This window comes from Oratosquilla oratoria, chromosome 37 (assembly GCF_046742065.1).
Source record: "Oratosquilla oratoria isolate Oo_2021 chromosome 37, ASM4674206v1, whole genome shotgun sequence".
In the NCBI taxonomy this organism is placed as follows: Eukaryota; Metazoa; Arthropoda; class Malacostraca; order Stomatopoda; family Squillidae; genus Oratosquilla; species Oratosquilla oratoria.
In genome coordinates, this window is record NC_134813.1 from 35,080,968 (window position 1) to 35,108,420 (window position 27,453).

At 44.9% G+C, this 27,453-nt stretch overlaps 1 protein-coding gene across 9 annotated transcripts in view; it reads left to right on the forward strand.

Moving 5' to 3' along the window:
* Positions 1 to 27,453, forward strand: part of LOC143019641 (uncharacterized) — a 264,093-nt gene that overhangs the window by 132,571 nt on the left and 104,069 nt on the right. For 3 of the 9 annotated variants that reach the window (XM_076175464.1, XM_076175466.1, XM_076175467.1), the window contains one exon: positions 24,998 to 25,039. The exons of 4 other annotated variants lie outside the window; for them this stretch is intronic. In XM_076175464.1, the coding sequence (XP_076031579.1) occupies positions 24,998 to 25,039 (42 nt within the window). Of the gene's footprint in view, positions 1 to 11,819; positions 11,929 to 15,141; positions 15,253 to 24,997; positions 25,040 to 27,453 lie in introns of those variants that run through there. 2 more of the 9 variants (XM_076175473.1, XM_076175471.1) reach the window with 2 other exon arrangements.

Here is a 27,453-nt window from a genome sequence, read left to right on the forward strand (position 1 = left end):
CCTCCCCCTCCTCCTCCCCCTCCTCCCCACCTTGATACACCTGCTGCTGCCCTCGAGGGCCGGAGCAGTGACGGCCTCGTCCCATTTTTCAGTCAATTGTCACAGCTGGGCCTTCATCAATCCATCTGCTTTGGCTTCATTGTTATTCTGTCCATCTTAGTATCGTGTATATGCTCGCGTGCGCGCGCACATACACAGCATCGCCACTACCATCACCATTGCCTTCACCACTAACATCATAACCACCGCCGCCATCACCACCACCACCACCACCATCTTCACCAACATCACTTCAACCACTATCACCAACATCTAACACCAGCATCACTACCACTCCCAATATCACCATCATCACCACTACTATTACCAGTATTATCGTCATCACATCCACCCCTTAACTATTATCGTCACTCATTCCACCATGAGAGCCCCAAATTAACCATGTTAGATTTTCTTTTATAGTTACATGGAATGTCAGGGCATGTTAGGAATAAAGTTTATATTGAGGTAATATATTTTTAAAGGAGCATTACAGTAGTGAGAGAAATCACATGTATATTAGGTTTCGTAGATATTTCGGGGGTCGCCATGCAAATGAAACGGTGAGGGTAAACCAGTCTCAGCTGTAGGGCCCTGTTGTGGAGCGCTTTGCCTTGCTGCATCGTCTTTCACCCGAGCGATGTGGTGGGTGCCAGGGATGACCCTTCATCCACGGGTTGTTATGGTGGGAGGGTCGACGAAAGGTTTTTGGATGGGTATTGAATGGGTGTATGCTGTAAGTCGCCCAACCGTTCCTCCCCTTATAAGTGAGAAAAACCTATTTAGGATGCATGTATTCATGGTGAGAAGTGCTGATGAAGTTTTAGTTCTGTTAGAATGACCGTATTTTTAAGTGTAGTCAAGATTAACGTCTATATATGTGAGTGTGTATAATTATATATATATATATATATATATATATATATATATATATATATGCTAATAAGAACACGGGTACGTGTGTTCACGTATGCAAAGTAGACCACTTAGAAAAAAAAACTAACGAAGCAGAGCGCTTTCGTATATTACATCTTCAGTGCACTTTTTGCACTAAAGATGTAATATACGAAAGCGCTCTGCTTCGTTAGTTTCTTTTTCAAAGTGGGCTACTTTGCATATATATATATATATATATATATATATATATATATATATATATATATATATGTATATGCAAAGTAGACCACTTGGAAAAAAGAAACTAACGAAGCAGAGCACTTTTGTATATTACATCTTCAGTGCATTATGTTACTTGAAGACGTAGAGAGACCACGATGATCGAGCGGGCTTGGGGCGCCTCCTCTGGAGGTGACCAACCAGAGTGGGGCGGTTCGAACAGCGTTTGGAAATAAGTTCATTACACATCCGAAATACATATTAGTTTTATTTTTAACATAAAAAGTAACTGTAATTGCAAGGTTTGTGACATCATTCTTCTATAAGTATACAAAGGAAAGACCAAATTGATCAGAGCTACTGCATGATAGCTCGTAAATGATAAAATGTGGTGTGGATAATGAGCTCTTTACCGTATAAAGAGGATTTTGGGAAAGTTTAGGTATCTGCCGAAAGTAACAAGGACTCGATTAGATGTTCTCGTGTCTAAGTTTGAACTCTACTAGAAAGTACAGTTCATTTGAACTTGGCGGATAATTTCTTCACATATGTTGCTAACCGTTTGTTTTGTGTTTCCACTGTTATTGGATTTATATAAATGTATATGTATGTATGATTGTTTACGTTAATGTACGCATTTTGCTAAGATACATGGTCTGACGGGCGAGGAAACTGTATATGTTCTCCATTAGAATATCACCAAGATAGAATGAACTGAGTACAGAGAAACTTGGCAATTTGCTGAAGCATCACGCCGCGTTTCGGGAGGGTTTCTCTTGGGTTTATGGAGAGAGACCTCCGTCTTCTCCTCCTCCTCCTCCACCTCCTCTTCATCCTCCTCTTCATCCTCCTCATCATCCCCTCCACCAGGTGCTTGGCTCCTTTCATCACCAGGCATGTGTTTTAACTAACGCTGCACTCAAGTCCGGGCTCTTCAGGACGTGTTTTCGTAAATAGGTGAGCAGTCATGCTGGTCTGCCGCTGAGGGAGAATTGTCCGCAGCTGGTGAAGAGTTGACCGTAGCTAGTGTAAAATTGCCCACAGCTGGGAGAGAGTTGTCTGCAGCTGGTGAAGAGTTGTCCGCAGCTAATGGAGAGTTGCCCACAGCTGTAGGAGAGTTGTCCGCAGCTGGTGAAGAGTTGTCCGCAGCTGGTGAAGAGTTGTCCGCAGTTAGCGAAGAGTTGTCCACAGAGAGTTATCAAGATCTGGTTACCCAGCTGTGATGACTACATCGTCTGTGACAGTAACAAAAAGATGTATGGAACTCGTATAACATATGTAGTAGTGTTGTTCCAGGCACTATTGAAATAATGATGATAGTAATAGTAGTAATGATAATATGATAATAGTAATAATGGCAATTGCTTCGTAAAGTTTCTTCGACTGGAAAGGCAGCGGTCCATAGGCCTTCCCATAGATCTCTGTAAAGACACTTTAGACTGTTGTCTATTATGTATTCGCGTGTGATTTTTTTTATTTAATTACATGAAAACAGTAGTAGGAGGGAGTAGTTGTTGGTTGCCAGCTCTTATATGAGTAGCTCCGTGGGAGAGTAATCCAAACGCCATGGGCCACCAGACCTTGATGTAGTACCCAGCTGATCTGGGCTTCCCGCACGCACCGCCAGGTGGGAGTTGGATTCGTCTCCCTCTGAGTTACCATGAGAAGCCCAGGTCGGCCCGTGGCGCTTGGATCACATAGCTACGTGTATGAAAAGGTTGGTGAAATCCAAAGTTGACAGAAAGATATTGATCTCAGTCCGGAGTCACAGTGTCAACCCTTCGGGGCTGTTTCTCAAGGAGAGGGTGATGATCCTCTTTGACGTCCATACCGCTGGACTTCCATCTTTTGTGTTACGGCCTAAGGGTATTGCAGCAGTATTTGTTTAAGTGTCAAGGCGCCGGTATGTGATAACTTGGAGTTGAGTAAACATGTGTTATTGGGGCGATAGTTCCCGAGTCTTCTCGAGGTTGTCAAAACGCCAAATCCACAAAGAAGCCCCACACATTCACCTCGAGTTAGATTGTTTTGGTATATAGTAGAGAGTGAAGGGAGTTGGGTAGGGTGTTAGATAGCTAAACATGATATGGTATTTTGTCAGTAATACCAGCGGTTATATAATTGGAAACAGCATCGCACTAAAGAGGCTGAGTAATACAGATGAAAAAAAATATTTAAGGATGATAGTAGAATGAATGAATATATATATATATATATATATATATATATATATATATATATATATATATATATATCCTTAAAATGTTAACTGCTTAAAACTTATTCAGTCAATACACCATACGAGGTATAGTTAGATATATATAGAGAGAGAGTTGCCCATACCATGTTCGTTGTCCTTACCAAAGTCCAGAGTTCACTGGATAACTAATCGTATCACCCCCCGAAGCCCTGAAGATGGGACATTCGATAAAGAACCCAGGAGATGTTTTGCCTACATTAAGTGATCTAATGCTAAAAGATAGCACTCAACCCCAGTCTCACCCTCTCTTGCCTCCCTCATAGTCCCATCCCTTAGTAATTAGTAATACATATATACATACATACAAGCATACATACATACATACATACATACACACGTACGTACATAACATACAGTCCTTTTCTTCCTTGTAAAGCTGATGGATGAGTCAGATCTTATTCCCACCCAACGTCCACTCGTACCCATCCAAAACCGATTCGTCGTCCCTCCCGTCCTATCTCCTCGTAGATAAAAGGTCACCCCCTCTCTCTCGCCACACTGCTCGGGTCAAAGCGAATGCAACGATGCTAATAGTAATTGTAACAATTGTAATGATAATTCTCGAGATTCTATCTCGTTTTGGATCATCTCGCGAGCAAGTCGCCCAGTGTGTGCCGAGGTGTGATCTGTTGAGGGTTTTCACTGGTTTGAGGAGCGAGAAGAATGCAATTCATCCTTCCGTCGACTCGCACTAAGTTATCATCTCATACTGATGCAAGTCATGCCCTTGTTCATTGTCGAGGCACCTTGGTTGTGCATCCAGCCAGTCACGTTTCCTCGGTTCCTGTTGGTGCGCACCGACGCTGCCGGACGCAAGACCCGAAAAAAACGTGTGGCAGGACAGGCACCGGTGACAGTGCCACTTGGCACTGTCATGTCCTCGCCCATCGTTGGCGTCATACGTACCACAGTGGCACTCAGCCTGTCATCGATGTCTCTCTTTGGCAGCTATTAGGCATTTCTCGTCAGTGTATCGAAACCGCGCCACCTTAGTTGCCAGATTTGTCTCTTACCATCGAAGGCACAAAGGGATCGCAAGCTTTTACGTTACTTGTTTGCAGGATTCAAACATCGCCAGTGGTTGTCATCACTAACCAAGTCACAACCGAACCGACGTCACCACAACCATTGTGCCTCACTACAAACACCATACTCGACCAAACCATGAGTCACTCCAACCCTGTACCAATGCAGACTATTTAGCCCTGCCACAGCGTCCTGTATGTTCAACCCACTGCTTACCTCAGCCACAGCAATCCCCGCAGCCCCTGCCAAGCTCAGGACCAAGTCCCCCCCCTCCCTCCCGACTCCGGCCGCAGCAAATCACAATCGCTCGAAGTAGAAACCCAAGGTCGTCCTTGGAATTGTTTACGCAACCGGGAGTCGGTCCAACGCGTGGCTCTGTTTGTGTGTTTCATTGCATCTTAACCAACCCCCAACTTCCTCATCCATCCTCCTAACCTGCTCATAGCCCCCCACTCTCTCCCTCTCTCCTCTGTCTCACCTCCCTCACCGATCTCTCCCTTCTCTCTCTCTCTCTCTCCGCCCTCTCCTTCCTCTCTTCCCTCTCTTCCCTCCCTTTTTCCTCCTTCACGTCCTTAACTCCTTCCTCTCTCTTCCAACCCATCTCCCTCTCTTCTCTCTTCTCTCTTCTCTCTCTCTTCCTCCCCCCCCTCTCTCTCTCTCTCTCTCTCTCTCTCTCTCTCTCTCTCTCTCTCTCTCTCTCTCTCTCTCTCTCTCTCTCTCTCTCCCGTTCTCCTCCCTCCTTCACTCTTTCCTCTCTCTTCCATCCCTTCTCCCTCTCTCCTCCCTCCTTCCTGCCTACTTGTCGTTCGTTCTCTTTCCAACATTCCATCCTTAACTCTCACTTTACCTCTTTTTTTATACAACTCGGTTATCTCTATTCCAAGTTATATTCTGTCTCTTCCTCTACCTTTCTCTGCACACTCCCTTATCCCGTTCCCCTCTACTTCCTCTTCCCACCTCCACTCCTCACCTCCACTTCTTCCTTCTACTATTCCTCCTCCTCCTCCTCCTCCCCCGACAACCAATCCGCCTCCTTGTATCTGCCCAGTCTCTCCTTATCAGTCAAAGGATCAACAGTTGCTTTGTTGTTTCTCTAACCAGAATTTCACTCTCACCTTTTCCCATAACACCCTCGCCTTCTCCCTCTCTCTCACCTCTCTCTCTCTCACCTCTCTCTCTCTCTCTCTCTCTCTCTCTCTCTCTCTCTCTCTCTCTCTCTCTCTCTCTCTCTCTCTCTCTCTCTCTCTCTCTCTCTCTCTCTCTCTCTCTCTCTCTCTCTCTACACTTTCGCTTCGTCATTGCCCTTAGCATCTTCCACTTGGGTGCTCAACCTATTCTGCATCCTCCACATCTCCATCCTCCACATCAGCACCCCCCCTCCACCCCACAGCCATTATCATCTCCATCTCCTCCCACCCGCTATCGCCTCCATCCACAGTCCCACCTCCGTTCCCTCCTCTGTCTCCTCCCTCCATCCCAACCTCCATTTCCTTCCATCTCCCTCCATCTCCCTCCCTCCGTTTCCAAGCCCAAAGTGGTCGTTGCACAACATTGCCAGGAAATCCCCCCCCCCCTTTTTTTTTCTGCGAGACGAAGATCATTTGAGATTTTCCAGTCGATTCTTGTTGTAAATTGGACGAAGTCTTGCTTGGAAAAAAGAGATCGTCGGACAGGTTGCCCACGCTTTGCGGGTTTTGTTCTGTCTGACGCAAGATGATTTTATTCAGCTGAGGGGGGGGGGAGTTGAGAGATGATGATCCCATCCCCTTCCACTCTCCATCCTGCCTGCACTCCCTCAACTGAATAATCGTCACCCCAGATTTGGACAGGGTGACAATTCTTCATGTGGGCTATCCTAGGGTGACGATTCTTCATGTGGGCCATCCTGGGTTTACGATTCTTCGGTTGAGAAGAAACATTTAACCTCATTTAACCTGACCTAACATAACCTACCATAACTTAAACTTTATTCCACTGTTGATATTCGGCGCACTGAGGTGACAATTCTGCAGGTGGGATCTCATGGGGTGACGATTCTTCATGTGGGCGTTCTGGAGTGACAATTCTTCATGTGACCCGATAAAGTTGTTTGGCGTAAGCAAGCATGAAATGCGTAATATACATCGTCGGGATGAAGTCGCTCAATTGGATCAGCTTGTTAGCGTGCATAGGTGTCCCTTTAAGCCGAATGGAATCGCCTGACGTTAAACAGAACAAAATCTCAAAAGAGGACCTTGGAAGGCTCCTGTAAGTGGCTAAAAGTGTGACGTTAACAAGAACAGTCTTTAAATGCTCGAAATTGCTCCTGTGCCCCCCAGCGTTAATATCGTCATCTACTGAAGAATTCGTTTCATCACTCGCAGAAATTTCACATCAGAATCGGGAGTATGTTCACACTAAATAGTATGCACACACACACATACACACACACACACACACACACACACACACACACACACACACACACACACACACACACACACACACACACACACACACACACACACACACACACACAAGAAAATAAAACAAGAGGACATGAAACTCAAAAGGAATAGTTATAGAAGATATCTGAAAAAAAGAATAGTTCCCACACAGAGTGGTGGAATCTGGAACAAATTGGATGAGGCAACGGTGTGTGCAAAAACTATACAAGAATTTAAGAACAAACTTGATGCTGAAAGATGGAAAGACGGGTCTCTACGAGCATAGCTCTCTTCTCGTATAATACAACTAGATAAAACACACACACACACACACACACACACATACACACACCAGAAGGTCTCTTCCTCTTTAAAAGGGGAGGACACGTAACAAGTGTACACCCACATCATACACAAACATAACCCATTCAACCGCACCTCCCTCAAGGGTCGCCCGTCACCCGCCACACTGCTTGGATACAAAAAAAAACAAAAAACAATGCAGCAAGGCACAGCTCTTTCATAGCATTGCCCAACAGCTGGAGATGGTTTACCCCCACCGATTCACTGTTAACTAATAATTTGATGATAAGTAATGGTCTCAAACTGTCGTGACGTAGATTTAACCAAGGTGTAGTTAGAAACAATCCAGCCAACAGCGTAGTCAGTGAATGGAATAAACATCACGCTGAGGCGATGTAGTGTAGTGAAACAGCACGAAGTTTTGAGGTTTAGTTGGGTAAACATGGAGGCTGTAAGCCGTAATAGCTTTGTTTGGGTGTGTATTTATTATTATTATTATCATTATTATTAATGTTTTTATTTATTATTATTTATTATTATTATTATTGCTATTATTATTATTGATTTGATTTATTATTATTTTCTTTTGCATTCGACCTCATTTTGGGACTAAAACTCTTTGCCACTTAAAGCCATGACAACCCACATCGTGAGGAGCGGTTCCATTAGGATAGAAACGCCGGTGAGATGTTGGCGGTGACGCAAAGGTGGACCTTGAGGATGACGCGTTCGATTCTTTCGTCTGGGGAAATTTTTGGCGACACTTTTGTGCTTCATTTTTTGTTTAGTCAGCCTGGAGTGCACAGTGCAGGACCACCGGCCTGCTCCGAGGGTTATTGAGGATTAGTTAAGCCTGAGCGTTGACGGGGCACCATCGCGTCAGAGTTGAAAGTCATGAAGTTATGGGGATGGTTATTGTTGTTTGCAGTGGATTATGACTAAAAGTAGAGGGTGCCAACGATGAGACTTTTCGACCTCATCTTAAAAAAAAAAAAATCCCTTTCCCGGGAATGAGGAATATAGCCAGGCGCAGCCAGAACAAAAAAGGAAAATGGCATCCGATATAGAAAGGATGAGCTCCGTTCAGCCCAGTGTCTCTCCCCCCCCTCAAGCTGAATGAAATCGTCAGGAGCTGGTCAGAAAAGATAAGAGAAATTTTCCAGTATCCACTGGACTGTGATGGTCAGTCGAGATTTTTTTAAGTCGGGGAGGGCAGTCACTGAGTATCACGTGACTTCTTGATCACCGTAGGTTTTCCTCGATTGAATAAAATCGCCCGGCGGCAGCCAGAAGAAGACTAACGAGTCGACCGAGGCAATCAGAGGGTGAATGGGCTCCCAATGCATAGTAGATGATCCTTCCAGGAGCAGCAGCAGTCGACCAAGAGTCCTTGGGCAAGAGAGCCAAATGACGCAAGAGTCTGCCTCCTCTTGGGGTTTCCACTTCGAGTGGGAGAACGACGCTTGCACTCGATGCCTCAAGCTCGAGGAGTACCCTTCAAGGGGAGTCCTTACACGGTCAGTATTTATTGACAATATTTTTAAGTGTTTTCGCTGATATTGAATATCCTAGAGAGATATGCAGGGGGGATCTTGGTTGTCAATATTACAAGTATTGACAATGTCAACATCGTCTCGAAATGATGATTATCTTGAGGGTCATTTAAAAGTGGCGCACGTGTTTGTACATCGTTGAGACTTGAGGACCGGGGATTACCTGTCTGTGCCTTTTCGTCCTCCCTCCTCCTCCTCCTCTTCCCTCCTCTTCCTCCTCCTCCTCCTCCTCCTCCTCCTCTCCTTCTCCTCCTCCTCCCCCTCCTCCTCCCCCTCCTCCTCCTCCCCCTCCTCCTCCCCCTCCTCCTCCCCCTCCTCCTCCTCTCCTCCTCCTCCTCCTCTTCCTCCTCTTCCTTCTCCTCCTTCCTCGACTTTGGACACACTGGCCGTGCCTCGTATTTAAATGCGACAATGGTAGATGTAAAGACAGACACCTGATTCGCCACCTGGTCTATGTTTTACGTGTTAATGATATGTTGAAGGAATTTTCATTTCCTGCGTGGAGCAGTAGGTAGCATTCCTCCCACGGATGTGGGAGGCACGGCTTCGACCCACTTCTGTACAAATGTGGACACTAGAGGTGCTTTAGACCAGTTTCATATTTCAGTGCCAACAGCTTAGCCAATACGGTCGAGCTGATTACATTAGTTTCAGATCACGTTGACAAACTTCGCCTTTCCTGCACCCAAAAGTCAATCTCTCTCTCTCTCTCTCTCTCTCTCTCTCTCTCTCTCTCTCTCTCTCTCTCTCTCTCTCTCTCTCTCTCTCTCTCTCTCTCTCTCTCTCTCTCTCTCTCTCTCTCTCTCTCTCTCTCTCTCTCTCTCTCTCTCTCTCTCTCTCTCTCTCACACACACACACACTCACACTTTTAATCGGATTAAGCCACCGTAGTGAGATACTAAGGTCGTATTGCCTCTTCCATGGATTGCCCAGTCATGCAGTAGGAAAAAAAAAGTTTGAAGCAACAACAATAGCGTCATGTAATTGAAGAAACACAAGTATGCATCTTCCACTCGAGGGTGTTGTTGTTGTTGTTCTTCTTCTTCCTCCTCTCCTCCTCCTCCTCCTCCTCCTCCTCCTCCCCCCCCCCCGAGCTGATTTGTTATACGTTTGCCTAAATAAAATTTGTAACGAGTAACACGATAGGGTTTATGGAACGTTTTCAATTTTTTTTTTTCTAACAAGGTCAATTGCCGAATGTATTTTGATTGTGAAATACGCCGACATATAAGCAGTCAACATGTGTTGTTTAATTAACCTAAAGATTCGTGGTTCTTCACATGTGCAGTATAGTAAACAAATTCCTCGACATTTGTCTTTATTTTCTTCCGTTGCCGAGGTGAGCATTGGGAGACGTCTTTTCGAAAGCTTGTGAACTGAAATAGTTAATGTCAGTATAAGCTGTTGAAGGGTGTCTAGCCTTGTAACGCCAGTTTCAGGCTTTATTTCTCAGCCATTTATTTATGTCTTGTAATTATTCACACGCACGCACACACACGGGACACCACGAGCATAGCTCCCCTTCCCGTAAGATAAACTAGGTAAATACACACACACTCTAACACACACACACACTCTAGCACACACACACACACACACACACACACGACTTTTCTTAGTAGTCCATCATCATTATGTCCCAGTTTCAAGTTGCATTGGCAGAATGGTGTAGAGTGATTGTTCTGCCGTTGGGTTTAATAGTGATAAATTGCTAAAAACGGTAACCGTTGTAGTATCACTGTTATGACTCATCTCTTATGACCCTGCCCTCCCAGATGTTGAATCTCTCACGCACGCAGGCATGCGCGCGTGCGCTTACTCGCATGCACACACACACACAGCTCGTGGCGCAGTTGGTAGACTTCCCGGCTGCCACAACGGAAGTCTAGGTTCGAATCCCGCCCAGGGCTGAAGTAATTTCAATATCGCTGCTCTGTGGGTTGTTATTTCAACTCTCGTGCTCGGGGAGTTGGTGTTTGCGTGTGTAAGGTCACAGCATTACCCATAGTTCGATCATATACGAGCTCTGAGCTCTCTTTCGGGAGGGAAATAGCCGTCGATCGCGAGTCCAACACGTGATCCAAAGACTATGGTGAATCACACACACACACACACACACACACACACACACACACACACACACACACACACACACACACACACACACACACACAGAGTTACAAGATTATATTGGCTTCTCAGTACATGGATGAAGAGGTGATGAAAGAAAAAATGAAAATTGTAGAATACCTTATCCGCCCTAAATTAGAATATGTAGAAATGGTGTGTCTCCTCATAAAGTAAATAGTATAAAGAAAATCTGGAAAAAGCAGATAGGAGAGACCAAGTTGGTCCTAAGCCTTACATAGAAAATGTACAAAGGAAGATTAAAGGCATTGCACTCAAAGAGTATTAAAAAAAAAAGAGAGATAAAGAAAGAGGTGTTCAAGTTAAAGTGAGTGGATAGAACTGACCGAGAAAATCTCTTGGTTTGGGAAGGGAAAGACTCGCGAGGGGATAGGAATAAATTTGTAAATAAATACGTATTTTAAAGGATATCAAGAAACATGGTTTTCCATACAGATACCCCCCCCCCCACAACTCCTGAAAGAGCTTGGGAGATTGTATAATCCAAAATAGACTCATAAGCTAATTCGTAACTATGTTTGGTAGTTGGGGGAGTGGGGTGAAAGACAGGACCCCTTGAGTTTAGCTCCTTTCCTGTATATTACAATTACATACTCGTAAATATCCCCCCACCACCCTACCCGATCCCAAGTCTGGGCTGGACTTTCCTTTGTCCAGTAAGTATATAATGCGTCTTGGCCAACCCGCCCTCTCCTCTTGGCCATGCCGGGAGAGGGTGCTGTCGCCGCCTTGGTCCGCGCGTTGCATGAGAATGCAGCAGCTGCAGCAACAGCAGATATTGCTGTTCCGGCTGTCCCTTCTGCTGACGCTATTGTTGCCTTAACTGCTGCTGTTGATTGTGTTGCTGATTCTGTTGCCGCTGGTGATGCTCCACATATTGATGCTGAGGGCTTGTGGTCTGTACTCCAGCCGGCACGCTCACGCCCACGCGCACGCAACCAGCTTGTTGGGCCTTGCCAACTTCGCCGCCCCACGACGCTCCACGCTCATGCGGACGAGGACGAGGACCTGCATACCGGAGCAGCAGCAGCAGCAGCAGCAGCAGCGTGGGTCTTCGGTACGTGTCTCTCTCTCTCTCTCTCTCTCTCTCTCTCTCTCTCTCTCTCTCTCTCTCTCTCTCTCTCTCTCTCTCTCTCTCTCTCTCTCTCTCTCTCTCTCTCTCTCTCTCTCTCTCTCTCTCTCTCTCTCTCTCTCTCCTCTCTTTCTCTCTCTCTCCTCTCTTTCTCTCTCTCTCCTCTCTTTCTCTCGCTCTCCCTCTCTCTCTTCTCTCAGATATTTAAAGTACCACTGCGGACACCCAAAACCAGACTCGCAACACCGTAGATCCTTAAGGTTGTCCCTAATATCTGCTACGTTAAAAGTTATTTCGTTTACAAAATAACTTTGTTATAAGGGTTTAATATATATACTCACATTTAGAATACATTAAATACAAAAAATACATTTGCTGTTCCTATTATCTGTTGCGTTAAAGGTTATTTCCTTTGCAAAATAGCCTTGTTATACGGGATTAATATATACTCACATTTGAAATACATTAAATACGAAAAATATATTTGCTAAGTTTGACAGCATTGATAAGTTTTGACTGCGTGTGCGTCTTTAACTCCTAACTGCTCAGGTAGAAGATATTCCTCGTTTGAATAATAACCTATGGCAACATCAGGATCCATTTTACAGATCGTGGATTGTAAGGAAAGAATTATATTTGTGGCACGTCGCTGCTCTGGAAGTTTTCTTGGTTTTTATTATTTATGCATTTATTTATCTCTTTATTTTCCATGGGAAGCGTCACCCTGCTTAAGGAGTTGAAAGTTGTGAAACGACCGGCGCGGCGCCACAGACGACACGTTACGTCATTAGAACGCGTGACGTCATCTCAACGCGTGACGTCATCACAACGCATGACGTCATTACAACGCGTGACGTCATTACATTGTAGGTACCACCCGCACGGACCAACAGATCAGGCTGGCACCCACCGCTATGCACGGGCATTTCTCTTAGTTGGGAATCTGAGATTCGGAAATTTCCAATACGTTGGATGAAGGTTCTGAAAAATAGAGATGTGTAAAATACGGCTGCCTTATCGAAGACTACAGCCAGTATGTACTAATGAAATTGCCGACAGGAGACCTTTCGGTCCATAACGAGCTCGGATGAAGTATAGAGAAAATAATAAAGAAGGTGAAGAGACGAGATAAGAAGTTTGCAGGAGTAACATGGCAAATGATGGCCCAGTCGTGCGATTTCACGGATGAAGTTGGCAGAGGTTTTTGTCCAGCCGTGGACTCGAATTAATGATTACGTCATATATACCAGCAGCGTCCTCCCTGACCTGTCTCATCCAAAGTCGGAACAAGAACAGGGCAGTTTACTTCGGAGAGAAAACATGCGATATGGATATGTCGCACTTCATGACGTCATGTCGTGAGTTTTTTAATGTGAAGGCGACCGCTTCTATATATTCTATTCGCCATAACTTCTGCTAAAATATCTTCGAAAGCATAAACAAAAATATTTGTCCCTTAAAATTCAAGTTTTGGCGGAATTCATAGTGCTTAAAAAAAAAAAAAAAAAAAAAAAAAAAAAAAAAACAACGAATAACGGGGTCGGAGGTATCCAAAACTGTTTATCAACATTAGCGAACAAAAACTCAGCGAAATTAGTACTATTTTTTTCTCCAAACTGTTGGAACATTGGTCTTTCTACTCTTATGTATCATCACATTTCGCATCGTCTTCGTAAATATCACTGGCTCCCTTGCGAATTGGGGGGACGGGGACGGTTAACGAGAGTCTTGACATAGTGCGGTGCAGGGGGGCGGGTTTAGCTGGTGCTCCAATCACATGTCGACCCGAAGAGCAACCAGTCTTGGGAGGAACCAGTCGCCGCCGACGATGCAGTCAGCTTCTCTTTACCCATTTGCTCTTCTAGCTCGCTTCTGCTGCCATGTGACTGCCCCCACCTCCTCCTCCTCCTCCTCCTCCTCCTCCTCTGTCAGGGCCACGTGTTTGGCCACATCGATAGCATTGGTTTCGTTGTCTAACACTGCCAAACGATGTCCATTGGTGTTTGGCTTCTTCGCGTTCGCCGTGCTTTGGAAGTCTTTTATACTGTAGGCGATCGCCTGCGTTTCTACCCACTGGAGACACTATCGCTCTCTCGAGATGGAGTTACAGTAGTAAAGGAGAAATATAAGGAGCCATAAAAGAAGAGTAGCAGAAGTTTAAGTGAAAGCATTCCTCTCCTAAGTGGAGACAAGTAACCAATTTTAAAGCAATGCCGCGTGTCTCGGGTCCGTAGAGGCGTCACTGAAGTGTATTGATTACATAACACTTATTCAGTCAATGCCCCAGACAGGGACTTCGGGAAAAAATGGGTAATGTCTCAAACTTTCTAGTGGCTTCTGTGGAAACTACATTGCACTCACGCGTTTGGACACTAATTTCCTCGTGTAACCAGACCATGTTCATTGGGGTGCTGTGGCGCCATAGCGTTGGTTGCAGATTGTAAGTCGTGGGTAATGGTGGGTGACAGTGCCCTTTTTGGCTCCCGTGTGAGCGGCGGCACTGCAGCGGAGGGCCACGTTTTCTGTACACAAGCGCGTCGCTTTTATTTGCTATGACGTAATAGAAGAGGAAAGCGGACACGAGGCTCCCGGAGGCTCTCGTGCCCCGAGATCCAGAGGCCGAAGTCCGTGCTCCGGGGTCGTCCGCCCGCCCGCCGGTTGACGTCGCTCTCAATGCCTAATTGTGGTCCTCCTCAATATAGATACGAAACCTCCCCCTCTGCCGTATTGATGCCATATCCCATAGGCTCGTTACACACGTATCGACTTTTCGCCGTGCGCCGTCCACGACACGACGCCGTGCTCTCAAGTAACCATGGGTGTATGTGGACGATTTCACATGTCACGACCACGTGTGAAAGCGTCCAAAGATACACATGGTTATGTGAGAGCACGACGTCGTGTCGTGGAGGGCGCACGGCGAAAAGTCGATACATGTGAAACGAGCCACAACTAACGAAGGGGTTGGTAAGGGGCTCAATTCTCGTTCCCCCAAATGACTATAAACCAGGCGAAGCAGCTGTGTGTAATTATTGGTGATTATTTGGTGTTAAACACTTTAACTCTCGTGAAGAAGAGTGTGCACCATTAGGGCATGCCAGCACCGTGGTGGTGGAGGGGGAGGAGGAGGGAAGAAGAAGAGGAGGAGGACGATGAGGAGGAGGAGGATGATGATGAGATCGAGAGCGGGGTCCACGCCCTCTTGCTGGGAGTGTAGAGGCTTCCCCACGTCTGGAGAGGAATGAGACTGAGAATATACAATCGCTTCCACTTCTAAGTACCACAGTGGCTGGTGCCTTCTAGTTTAACGTAAGTGCTCTTTGGATTACGTCATAGATTTACGGTACAGATGAGGTCAACAGATTTCGCTCATATTGGTACAAATGTGCGACGTAGAATTATACGCTCATGAAAGCTACCTCCTCCTCCTCCTCCTCCTCCTCCCCCCCTCCCTCATACTCCTTTTTCCTTCATCTCTTCCTTTTTATATTCTTCTTCCTCCTCTTTCCCCCTCCCTCCTCGTTCTCCTGTTATTCTTCCTCCTCTTGCCCACCTCCTCCTCCTCACTTTCCTCTTCCACTTCCGACCTCTTCTCTTCCAACAACTCGTTCACTCTGCTCCCTTCCTTTCTCTCCCTCCTCCTCATGACTCCTCTTTCCCCTACTCCCCTCTTCCTCTTCCACCTCGTGGTTCCTCTGTCTCCAGAGTCCTCTGTTTACTCACCTACTCCACCATTATCTCCTCCTCCTCCTCATCTCCTTCTTCCCTCCCTCCCTCCCTCCACCGAATCCCGAATTCTTCCGCGCCCCCCTATTACATTATGCCAATACCTTGAGGATGCCGTGAATGTTTGCATTCGGCCCCTCGGTGATGGAAGGCGCTCTCTCTCTCTCTCTCTCTCTCTCTCTCTCTCTCTCCATCTCTATCCCTCCCTCCCTCCCAGTGTCTGTGTCTCGCTCTCCCCCCCCCCCTCTCTCTCTCTCTCTCTCTCTCTCTCTCTCTCTCTCTCCCTCCCTCTCTCTCTCCCCCCCTCTCTCTCTCCCTCTCTCTCCCCCCTCTCTCTCTCCTCCTCTCCCTCCCAGTGTCTCTGTCTGTCTCTCTCTCTCTCTCTCTCTCTCTCTCTCTCTCTCTATTTCTTTCTCTCTCTATTTCTTTCTCTCTATTTCTTTCTCTCTCTCTCTCTCCTATCTCTCTCTCCTCCTGTCTCTCTCTCCTCCTGTCTCTCCTCCTGTCTCTCTCTCTCTCTGTTTGTATGTGTGTTTGTCTCCGTCCGTCTGTCTGTCTTTCTGTCTATGTCTGGAGGGTGAGCATGTGCGCCCCCGACCCGGTACCTCCTCCCCGTCCAAAGAGGGACCCAGTGTGACCTGGGAAAGTGCCCGAGAGCCGCGTCATGTGTGACGCTTCCGTTATTGGGTGTCGCAGTGTTCTTTCCCTTCTTTAGGTCACTTATTCTCGAGGACGTTATGGTTTTCTTCCTTGGGGGGAGGATCCGTCACCTTCCTGCCACATGCACGATGAATATACAAGTGCTAAAAAGCCCACGTATACCCGCCCACTGGCATATATGGCGCGGGGGAGGGGAGGGGAGGGGAGGGGCATGACTGTGGGGCACTGGAGAATGCACAGACAGTCCCGTGGGGGAGAGGGGTGATTTTCATAGGATACGTAGGATACTAAATCCCGTAGGGAAGAATCGGTATTCCTTGGTTTCCCAAAGGAGAGGAGTCCTCACCAGGAGGAGCTTAGCTACGACAGAGGTCGTCACCTTTGCCCTACGTGCTTTGATTTGGAGACAATTTTCTTTACTTATGAATGTTTACGTGTATTTTTATGAGTGCGTACAAGTGGATGCGTTTGTGTGTACACTGAACATGTGGGGGCGTGTGTATGTGTGTGTGTGTGTGTGTGTGTGTGTGTGTGTGTGTGTGTGTGTGTACTGTATGTGTGTGCATGTTGAACTACATTCTGGTCCTTGACCTCGAATCTCGTTTCCCTTGTGGTACGTGTGTGTTCACGCACCATAACTCTGACTCATTCGTTTTTATATACTTACACTTCACTCACAAGATACATGACGGTTGAGCATAAATTATACATTTCTGCAGTGAACTTGGGACAAGGCAGTCGTCTTTGAAGCATGTACAGATTTGTGAGGTTTAGCTTTCGGTTATTAGTAGATTAATCATTATAGTTATTATTATTATTATTATTATTATTATTAATGTTACTGTTAACTTATGGATTACTGTATTAAGGGGACAGCCGGTTCTGCTTCCAAATTCAGATTTTGTGTGTGTGTGTGTGTGTGTGTGTGTGTGTGTGTGTGTGTGTGTGTGTGTGTAAGACACTATAAGAGGGAAAACCGGCGATTGTCACGATTCCAAGGCTATGATGACATCACACGAGCGAGTGAGCGAACGAGCTCTTGGTAGTTCGTTGGTCTGTCGGTCGGGCATGTGGTTCACAAAGTGATGTCATATCCTGCATTGGCCCGTTGGCTTGCTTCAGCTTAGCGTTATCTATTCGTACATGCATACACACACACGCGCGCGGCGAGCACACACACACACACACACACACACACACATATATATATATATATATATATATACTCGAGGAGGCATACATGCTGAAATTGAAACATGGTACAACCAAGGACTCGAAACCTCCGCTAGCATATACTATGTATAACCACCTTCTTTATAAAAGGAAAAAAACATTTGGTATATGTATTATAATGTATACATACAGCATCAATTGGCCTTTTTCCATTTTACGGGAGAAAATATGGCGCTGAGATGGTAGAGAGATTCAAGGAAGGTAGTTAGAAAGGAAGGACCGAAAGCATTGCCAAGTTAACCAATGTGGATAAAGTTTAAGGGTTGAAGGGCTAATACTCCCGCTGGATGATTTGAGTGGTGAGAGGTTTTCCGGGTGGGAGAGAGCGTTCTGAAATATCCAGTTCTCGGAGTGTATGCTTTTGAATTGGTCACCCTCCTATAAAGGGGGAAAGGGCCCTTAGTACGTGCGTGTGTATTTACCTATTTGTGTTTTACGGGAAGAGAGCTATGCTCGTAGTGATCCGCTTTTGTATCTTTCAACATCCAGTTTGATCTTAGATTATAGTATAGTTTTTGCACTCGCTGTTTCCTCATTCAGTTTGTTCCAGGTATCTATAACTCTGTGTGGGAAGCTATTCTTGTTTAGATCTCTTCTGTAACTATCCTTTTTAAGTTCCTTTCCGTGTCCTCTTGTTTTTCTCCTATCCCACTTTACTGTGTGTGTGTGTGTGTGTGTGTGTGTGTACACCACTAAAATAAACTCAAGGAACCTCCGCACACAAGCGAAAAATCGTCGATTTTTTTTTTCCATCGACTCATGGGAGAGGCCAAGTCAAGGTTTTCTTGCATTCACAGTGTCTGTTGTTGTGGCGGCTTTCCCAAAACATCCCAGGAAATGCCGCGGTGGTGATACCGCCCTTGGCTGAACATCGTAGGGATTTAGGGGGTGGGGGAGGGGGGGTAGCTGGAGGGGGTGGGGAGGAGTAAGGGGGTTATGTCACGTAACACCCTGTCAGTGAAACCATAACATGGACAAGATCCTTTCGGGGGTGGGTAAAGAAGGAGGGACATTGTATTGATTTAATTTGTCATTTATTTATTTATTCATTTATTTGTCTTTGATATTGCTCTTTATTTGTTTTTTGTGTATATATTTTTATTTTATTTCTATTTTATTTATTGATATATTTGTCTGTCATCGGGAGGGAAAAACAGGTGCTTTCACGGTACACAGTACTTTTCGTGGTAATAAAAGGGATTTGAAACGCTGTCATAGAACGCTTTATGTTTACTTAATTCCAGTATTCAGGAAAGAGGCAACGCTCATGGGGTCCTGTCCCTCGCTCTCCTATTGCCATACCGGGATTGAAATTCGTGTGTGTGTGTGTGTGTTGTTATACATAGAGACAGTAATTTGACCAGTAGCTTTGTTAACTCTCATTACCACGATGACGCTTTTTATAACCTTCATTCTGACAGAAACCAGACGCTTTTTTCAGCTGAGGGAAGGACTCAGTATACCGCAGTTAATGTTAAGAGTTAGCCGGTTAGTCACAATGTACTGTCGAACCCCCCCTCCCCCCACCTTCCCTCCACATCGGGGAGGGATCTTTTGGAAAATCCCTACGACGTGGTCTCCTGTACCACACAGACATAGCCTACCTTGCCGCCCATGTCCAGACATGCTGAAGCTTGTGTGGGTGGAGACTGGGATATGTCTGGTTAGATCCACAGAAGGCTTTCGTGGAAGGGTAGTACGTGCATATGGTAGGAAGGTTGTGGACTGGCTTTGTGAGTGCATGTGATCCACCATGGTCTTTGGATCACGTGTTGGACTCGTGATCGACAGCTGTTTCCCTCCCGGAAGAGAGTTCAGATCTCATATATGACCGATCTATGAGTAATGCTGTGACCTTACACGCCCGCACACACACCCAACTCCCCGCTCACGAGTTGGAGTAACAACCCGCAGCGCAGTGATATTAAATTTATTTCAGACTGTGTGTGTGTGTGTGTGTGTGTGTGTATACTTTCCACTTAAGGCATCGCATAGTGTTCAAGTATAAGTATAAAGCCTGTGTTCTCCTCGGGGATTCGAACTTGGGTCTCGTAAAGGAAGTGAGAGTTTCGCTCCTAAGCCATCTGGGATCCAGCTGACTCAAGCATGAAAAAGAAAGTTTTATAAAGAATATATTGGTATGTATATTTATGTTAGTGTGTATCTGTATGTATGAATGCATAATGGAAGGAAGGAGATGACATCACCGCATGCCTTCCACCATACGGATGGCCAGTTACCGCTGCCAAATTTAGCGAACCTCGTTTCTCTTTGATTTCTGAATATTCTCTCGCTCTGTCTCGCTCTCTCTCTCCCCCTCTCTCTCTCTCTCTCTCTCTCTATATATATATATATATATATATATATATATATATATATATGTATGTATATATATATATATATATATGTATATATATATATATATATATATGTATGTATATATATATATATATATATATATATATATATATATATATATATATCACTATCTCTTTCAGTCTCTTTGTGTGTGTGTTTTTAGGGTTATGTGGATATTGGTCTTTGTTGTGTCTCACGCTCACAACTATTTATGGTCTTCAGAATATCTCTCCGAATCGCGAAGCCAACGTCTTCTTTGTTCAGGAAGTTCTCTCTCTCTCTTTCTCTCTCTCTCTCTCTCTCTCTCTCTCTCTCTCTCTCTCTCTCTCTCTCTCTCTCCATACTCATCTCCTAAACCTGATTTCATATGGACAAACATTCAGACACCATTGCTCCTCAGTTTTGTTTATTGCTTTTATTGATAGGATTCTGTTTTCTACCCTTTATTTCCCTGTCCCTTACAATCCGTCTTATGTAGAAAAGTGTATGTCTATAGATATTTTTCACCCAGCGCTTAGGTCACCACCCAGCACAATAACAGTGAAACCCGCACAGAAAAAGCGTAGGCACCATACTCCATATACCCCAATTGCAGTCACTACACAAAAGATGTTGAACATGTTACCTTGCATCACCCAATACCGGTATGGGTCCCGGTGGCCGTGACCGGATTCCTGGGGGCCGCGGTTCTCTTGCAAGACGGATCCATGGCAACGGATTGATTGGATTGATTGCCCTGCAGCCTTCGTCCTCGTGTTCGCAGTGTCACTGTCGTTCTTCACCATCGAACTTTCAAGGAGGACCTGTACCGTACACGTTTCTTAATCCCGCGTTGTAATCCCGTCCCCATCTCTCCTTTCATCTCACCCCCATAGCCCTTCTCCTCTCCCAGCTTTCCCCTACTTCTCTCCTCTCTCTTCTCCCACCTTTCCTCTCTGTTCTCCCTCTCCTCCCTCTCTTTCCCTTCCTCTCTTTCCTCCATCCCACCCTCGTGCCTTGGTGCACTAGACGAGGTCTGCCGTTCTGGTGAGTCACGAAATCTTTGTGTCATTTTGGCCCCGCCCTCCGCGTTAGTTGATTGGTTGACGGGCAGCCCGGCTCTTGCATTTGACGTCATGCTTCCAGCTGGGGCCAAGGTTTGGGTCCGCAGTTGCCAGAGTCGTATCGTTTGACCTCCAGGCTCCTGCTCCTTTTCCTCCTCTTCTTCCTCCTCCTCCTTCCTCCTCCTCCTCCTCCTCCTCCTCCTCCTCCTCCTCCTCCTGTTCGCTTCTTCACATCTTGATCCCCCTACTCACCATATCTTCTTCCTCATCTGTCGCCTCCATCTCTTCTTCCTTCCCCATCACCTTTATTCCCTCTGGTTGCTTCTGTCCCTTCCCACCTCCCACCCCACACGTTGTTACCATCACCTTTTTATTAGGTTCGCTGCCGCTCTCCCCTACTGTCTTCCTTGCATTTTGCACTGCTTTCTCTCTTGTCTCTCCTCTTCCTCCCCTGTAATTTTCCTCTTATTTTGGTGAATATCCGTCCCCAAGAATTTCCTTAACCTTCTCCTCCCGCCCTGTCCTTATCCCTTCAGCCCCTACCCTTGTCTTTGTCTCCCTTATCCTACTCCTCTCCTCCTCTTCATATCACTCCTCTTCCTCCTCCTCCTCATGTCACTCCTCGTCCTCCTCCTCCTCTTCCTCCTATCCTTCCTCCTCCTCCTCCTATCCTTCCTCCTCCTCCTCCTATCCTTCCTCCTCCTCCTCCTATCCTTCCTCCTCCTCCTTTCCCCTCCCGCCCTCGCCCTCGCCTTCTCTGAATACCTGTTGCATTACGACGCCACAGTTCGTTGCATCTTTGGAAGGTCAGGTGGTGGTCGGTCTGCGTGAGCGCGTCGCGGCTTCTCCCCCTCCTCCTCCTCCTCCTCCTCTGTCGCCGCTGTGCTTCTTCGCTTCCTTCCTGTTTATGTTTTGCTGTTCGGGGAACCTGACCAAAAGATGTCGCATGATCATGTGTGTATGTGTGTGTACTTGAGCGAGTGATCGCGTATGACACCCTAGTTATGGGAGTCTGTATTTTGTCTTGTTTTCGTAAAATTCTAACTCTCGGAACTCCTCTTTAAGGAACGGGTTCGACAACGAAGGGTTAGAGGGCAGGGAGAACGGGCCGAATGCCGACTACAGCAGAGGCTGTTGTACCTTCTTCCTTAAAAACCTTTTATTATGAAGCAGGTCTTGGCCAAACCTGAAAAGAATATAGCAATGGGCTGAACAAAACCTGTGAAGTGTGTCATCGCAGCAAAAAAAAAAAAAAATCCATTTCTCCAAAATTTTGGCAAATTCCCAGTTTGCAAAATTGTTTGGCAGATTTCAATTTTGTCAAACTCTAACCCCAACTTGACCTAATGCAAGGGATTTAGGCGAAATGCGATTTAGCAATATACAAGTTGGCGAAAAGAGAAGACACGTTAGTGAAAGTGTCAATATAGTATTGTCTTGCAAGACAAGTTCATTCCCCTTGTGGGTTGCTGGGGGGGGCGTGGGGTAGGGGGGCCTTCATCCAGAGCATGCGCTAGTTATTACTGTTGTTGTCGTTTAGTTATGACACCGGAATTCCTGGGGAAATGGGTCGCTTCCTGCCAAAGAATGCCCTCCACCCCGGATATATTGTGGTTGTTGTTTCTGAGCAGTTCACAACCACACCCCAGCCCTTCACCTGAGTAAAATCGCTGGGCGTACTAATCATAAAAACAATAATAAAGTGCGCTTTGTATGTAATGGGACGGTTCATGATAAATATTGACAATATTAAAGTAATTTCATCAATACTGTGTCAAATTCATTCCATATATTCTAGAAAAAAAATCTAGGGAAATATTGATTTATATTAAAAACACAGGAGTTATTATCAACAATATCATTATTGTCATTAAATATAGACCACTTGAGGCCCTTTAACCTCTTCAGTACGGTGACGTGACTCTTATCAACAGACACCAAACGATTTTATTCAGCTGTGGAGGTCGAGAAAGACTTCCGTCTGGTTCTGAAGTCTTCCCTCTGCTGAATGAGATATTTTGGCTTTAGTCAAGGTAACTTAAAGATATGTTACCATATTGGAGAAGTGGATGCAACGCTCCATTAGCTTGTATGAACTTTTAGTTGTAAGGCTTCATCTTCTTTATCACTGTGTACCTGCTGACTTCTATTATTACCATCATTATTATTATTATTATTATTATTATTATTATTATTATTATTATTATTGGTGCTATTTGACTATTTTATTCGTCTCAGTGGCAACCCATTGGTAAGATACTAAACCCTTGTGAGTACATGAAGCTACATAAATATCACTTAGACAAAATGTTGTAGCACATTTGTAAATAATCACGAAGAACCCACAGTCGAAATAAAAGGAAACTTTAGAAGAAAATGTAACTTCTATATTTCGGCTAATAGCTATAGAAGAGGGCTATAGCCATTAGCCGAAATATAGAAGTTACACTTTCTTCTAAAGTTTCCTTTTATTCCGACTGTAGGTTCTTCGTGACTACATAAATATGTTTATTCTATGCTGTCAGTTGACCTCGTTCAGCAGAGGGCTTGGGGAAACCGTGGGAAGCATGAAACTGAAACTGAAACTGTCCTCCTTGAACCCTTATCGAGTGCCTAACTCGAGTTATAAATATGTAAGAAATTCGCTAGTGGACAGCGACATCAATCAGATAATTTTTATGACCGTCGCGTGTAGGACTCGAACCTAACGCTGCCCAGTAGCCTTTTGGCCTCTGAGCGTTAGGTTCGAGTCCTACACGCGTCGGACATAAAAAATATCGAGTTGTATGTGTAAGAAATTCGCTAGTGGACAGCGACATCAATCAGATCATTTTTATGACCGTCGCGAGTAGGATTTGAACCTAACGCTGCCCAGTAGTCTTATGGCCTCTGAGCGTTAGGTTCGAGTCCTACACGCGACGGTCATAAAAATGATCGAGTTATATATGTTCATTCTTTGTCGCCAGACGACGTTATTCAGTTGAAAATACCCTTCCGACGGGCACTGTATTGCTTAGAAGTGATTGTAAATTTACAAGATCGTCACTGTAGAAGGGATTGTCCCCCCCCCACCTAAACAAGATATTGATCAAGAACCTAGTCGCTCCTGATTCTGCCCCTCCACTGAATAAAACCGTGTATTATTACATATTGCTGATATTGAATGCACGAGGAATGACTGTCGAGCAAGCAAGAGTCCAAAAAATAAGAGTCAATGAAGAGTGGTGAGTCGATGAGGAAATGATGCAGCCCAGAGATGCTCTTGTCTACTCCGTTATATATATATATATATATATATATATATATATATATATATATATATATATATATATATATATATACACATTTTAACAACCACAATGCACTTTAATTCTAAGCCATCAAAGGCCAGCATGCTGAAATTGAAATGTGGTACTGCCCAGGACTCGAACCCGGCATCCTCATGACAAGTGCGTCAGTGACTTTCCAACTAGGATTTCTCTCTTGATAGCCTAGTTGGAAAGTCACTGTCGCACTTTTCATGAGGATGCCGGGTTCGAGTCCTGGGCAGTACCACATTTCAATTTCAGCATGCTGGCCTTTGATGGCTTAGAATTAAAGTGCATTGTGGTTGTTAAAATGTATCTCTAATCACTGGGACCCATTCAGTGTTTTACATATATATATATATATATATATATATATATATATATATATATATATTCATAAAGAGAGAGAGGGTGACATATATTGAGTCAGGGTAGATAGACATGCTTCAGCTACCTGGCTCTGCTATGTAGGCGCTGTGTCTCACTACATTGCCTTTCACCCGATCAGTGTGGCGGTGGTCAGGGATGACCTTTTATCCTCAAGTTGTAAAGATTGGAGAGAAAACGATTAGGCTTTGAATGGGTCCGGGGTGGGTGCGTGCTTTGACGCAAATACCCCAATATAAGGTGGAAAAATGTCCCTGTGGCCTGTACATGTATATTAATTTATTTCATTTTTACTGTGGATATTGACTTAGTAATAATTTCGTTATTCGTTTGTTTCAGGTACGTACACCATGTCCTCCTTTCCCGAAAGTTGAGTTCAGGGTGAGTATACGGCTTGCATGGAGGGGGGGGGGATGGGTGTGGCAATGATGGGGGGAGGGGGTGAATGAGGGCGTGGTCGCTCGGCGGCTCATAGCCGCAGGGAGGAGGAGGAGGAGGAGTGAAAAGGAGCGAAGATAATAAGTGCGTGGAGAAAGGTAGGCCCGACCGGGTACACGGGAACTCGCAGACGACGGAAAGTTTGTCTTCGGCCTGTGTTTCCCAACTTTGTTTATTCGTTCTTATTTATTTATTGTGCATTTATTAATTGGTTTATTATTATTATTATTGATATTATTATTTTATTTGATTTAATTATTATCTTTTAAATGGCTACCTCGTTTCTGGTATGACGTGATGGCCTAGTCCAGATCATAGCTCTCTCTCTCTCTCTCTCTCTCTCTCTCTCTCTCTCTCTCTCTCTCTCTCTCTCTCTCCACAGAAATATCAACTTTATTTCTACAAGGTAGAAGTAATTGATAGAAGGACAAGTACGGAATATTCATTACACATATTAATCAGAAAAGAAAATCGAAAACTCAGCAAGGCGTTTTGTCTAGTGTGGGTCACAGATTAAAACTTCGGCATCAATCAGGACTCGGAGCTGAATAAAGATTTTCTACTTCTTCATCTTCTGCGTGCGTTGGGAAGTGAATAACGAAAAAAAATTCCATTAATTTATATCTACCCAGGGCGTCCCCAACCTGAATAGAATAATCTGGTGTTATCTAGAAAAAATATTTCAATGAGTCCCCATAAATTGTAAAGAATTTTAAAGTATGATGATGTTGTTGTTGTTGTTGTTGTTGTTGTTGTTTTCAATTTTATTTCAGCACCAATTCGGAAAACGCATCACCACAACTAACCTACAGTTTCTGTGACTCTGTCCAAGTTTTGCATTGCACCTCTGTGTATATTAATACTTGGGTTTCGTGCCGTATGGCGTGTATTTTATCTATTTATATATATTTTTTATTTACTTAAATAATTTTATTTATTCTTTATTATTTTTATTATTTATTTATTTATTTATTTATTTTTATGGACAAGTGGCACCTGGACGGGCCAGAGTCACACAGCATTCTTTGATTGGAGGCCGTTCTCCAGTCAATAACATTGCTCATCACTTTCAGCTTCTGCAATACCACTTGTTCTCCTTAAACATTTCCCCTTGACAACTTCGTCCACGACTTAGTTGCGATATCGTCCCCAAGGTTAGAAGCGCTGGTTACCACCAATAAACTAGTTACTTAGGTGGCACTACTGTAGAGAAATTTGGAAAGTGCAATCGCCAAATTAAATACAGCTCGTGCCTTTTGTGTGTGTGTGTGTGTGTGAGTGATTCATCATGGTCTTTGGATCACGTGTTGGACTCATGATCGACAGCTATTTCCCTCCCGGAGGAGAGTTCAGAGCTCGTATATGACCGATCTATGGGTAATACTGTTACCTTACACGCACACACACACCAAACTCTCTGCCCACGAGAGTTGGATTAACAACCCGCAGCGCAACGATACTGAAATTATTTCAGCCCTGGGCGGAATTCGAACCCTGACCTCCCTAGTGGCAGCCGGGGGGAACTAGCAACTGCGCCACGAGTTGTATGTGTGTGTGTGTGTGTGTGTATGTGTGTATGTGTGTGAGTTCACGCGTTCCCGGCCTTTGTAGTGGGATTCATAAGAAAGGATAGAAAATAGGAATATAAGGACGTTGGTAGGGAGGCGTCGACGGTGCGGTGTGAGAGGGAGGGAGGGTGGAGGGTTAGAGAGGTTGAGGGAGGGGGTAAAGGGATTCAAGGTGGAAGGAGTGGAGTTGCCACTCGGGGGGTGGATGGGGGATAGGGGTTGGCATAACGTCCGCTGGGAGGCTCTGGAACACTTCTTCGTGATCCTTTTCCACCACTTGGGACTCTTTCGAAAAAAGGAATTCAAGACGCCCTCCATATATCGACACTTGGTTTAAATTGGGTATATTCTGTTCATTGAAATATGGCGATAACCTAGAATTATAACTATATTGATTGTGTGTCAGTGCGTGCGTATACACACACACACACACACACACACACACACACACACACATATATATATATATATGTATATATATATATATATATATATATATATATATGTATGCATGTATGTACAACACTGAATGGGTCCCAGTGATTAGAGATGCATTTTAACAACCACAATGCACTTTAATGCCGCAGTGACTCACCAATTACGCGTAATTGGTAAGTCACTGCGTCACTTGTCATGTGATAGCTGAGTTCGAGTCCTCGGCAGTACCGCATTTCAATTTCTGTTGTGGCCTCCATCGGGCCTCCCGATGTTGATGGCTTAGAATTAAAGTGCATTGTGGTTGTTAAAAAATGTATATCTATATATATATATATATATATATATATATAT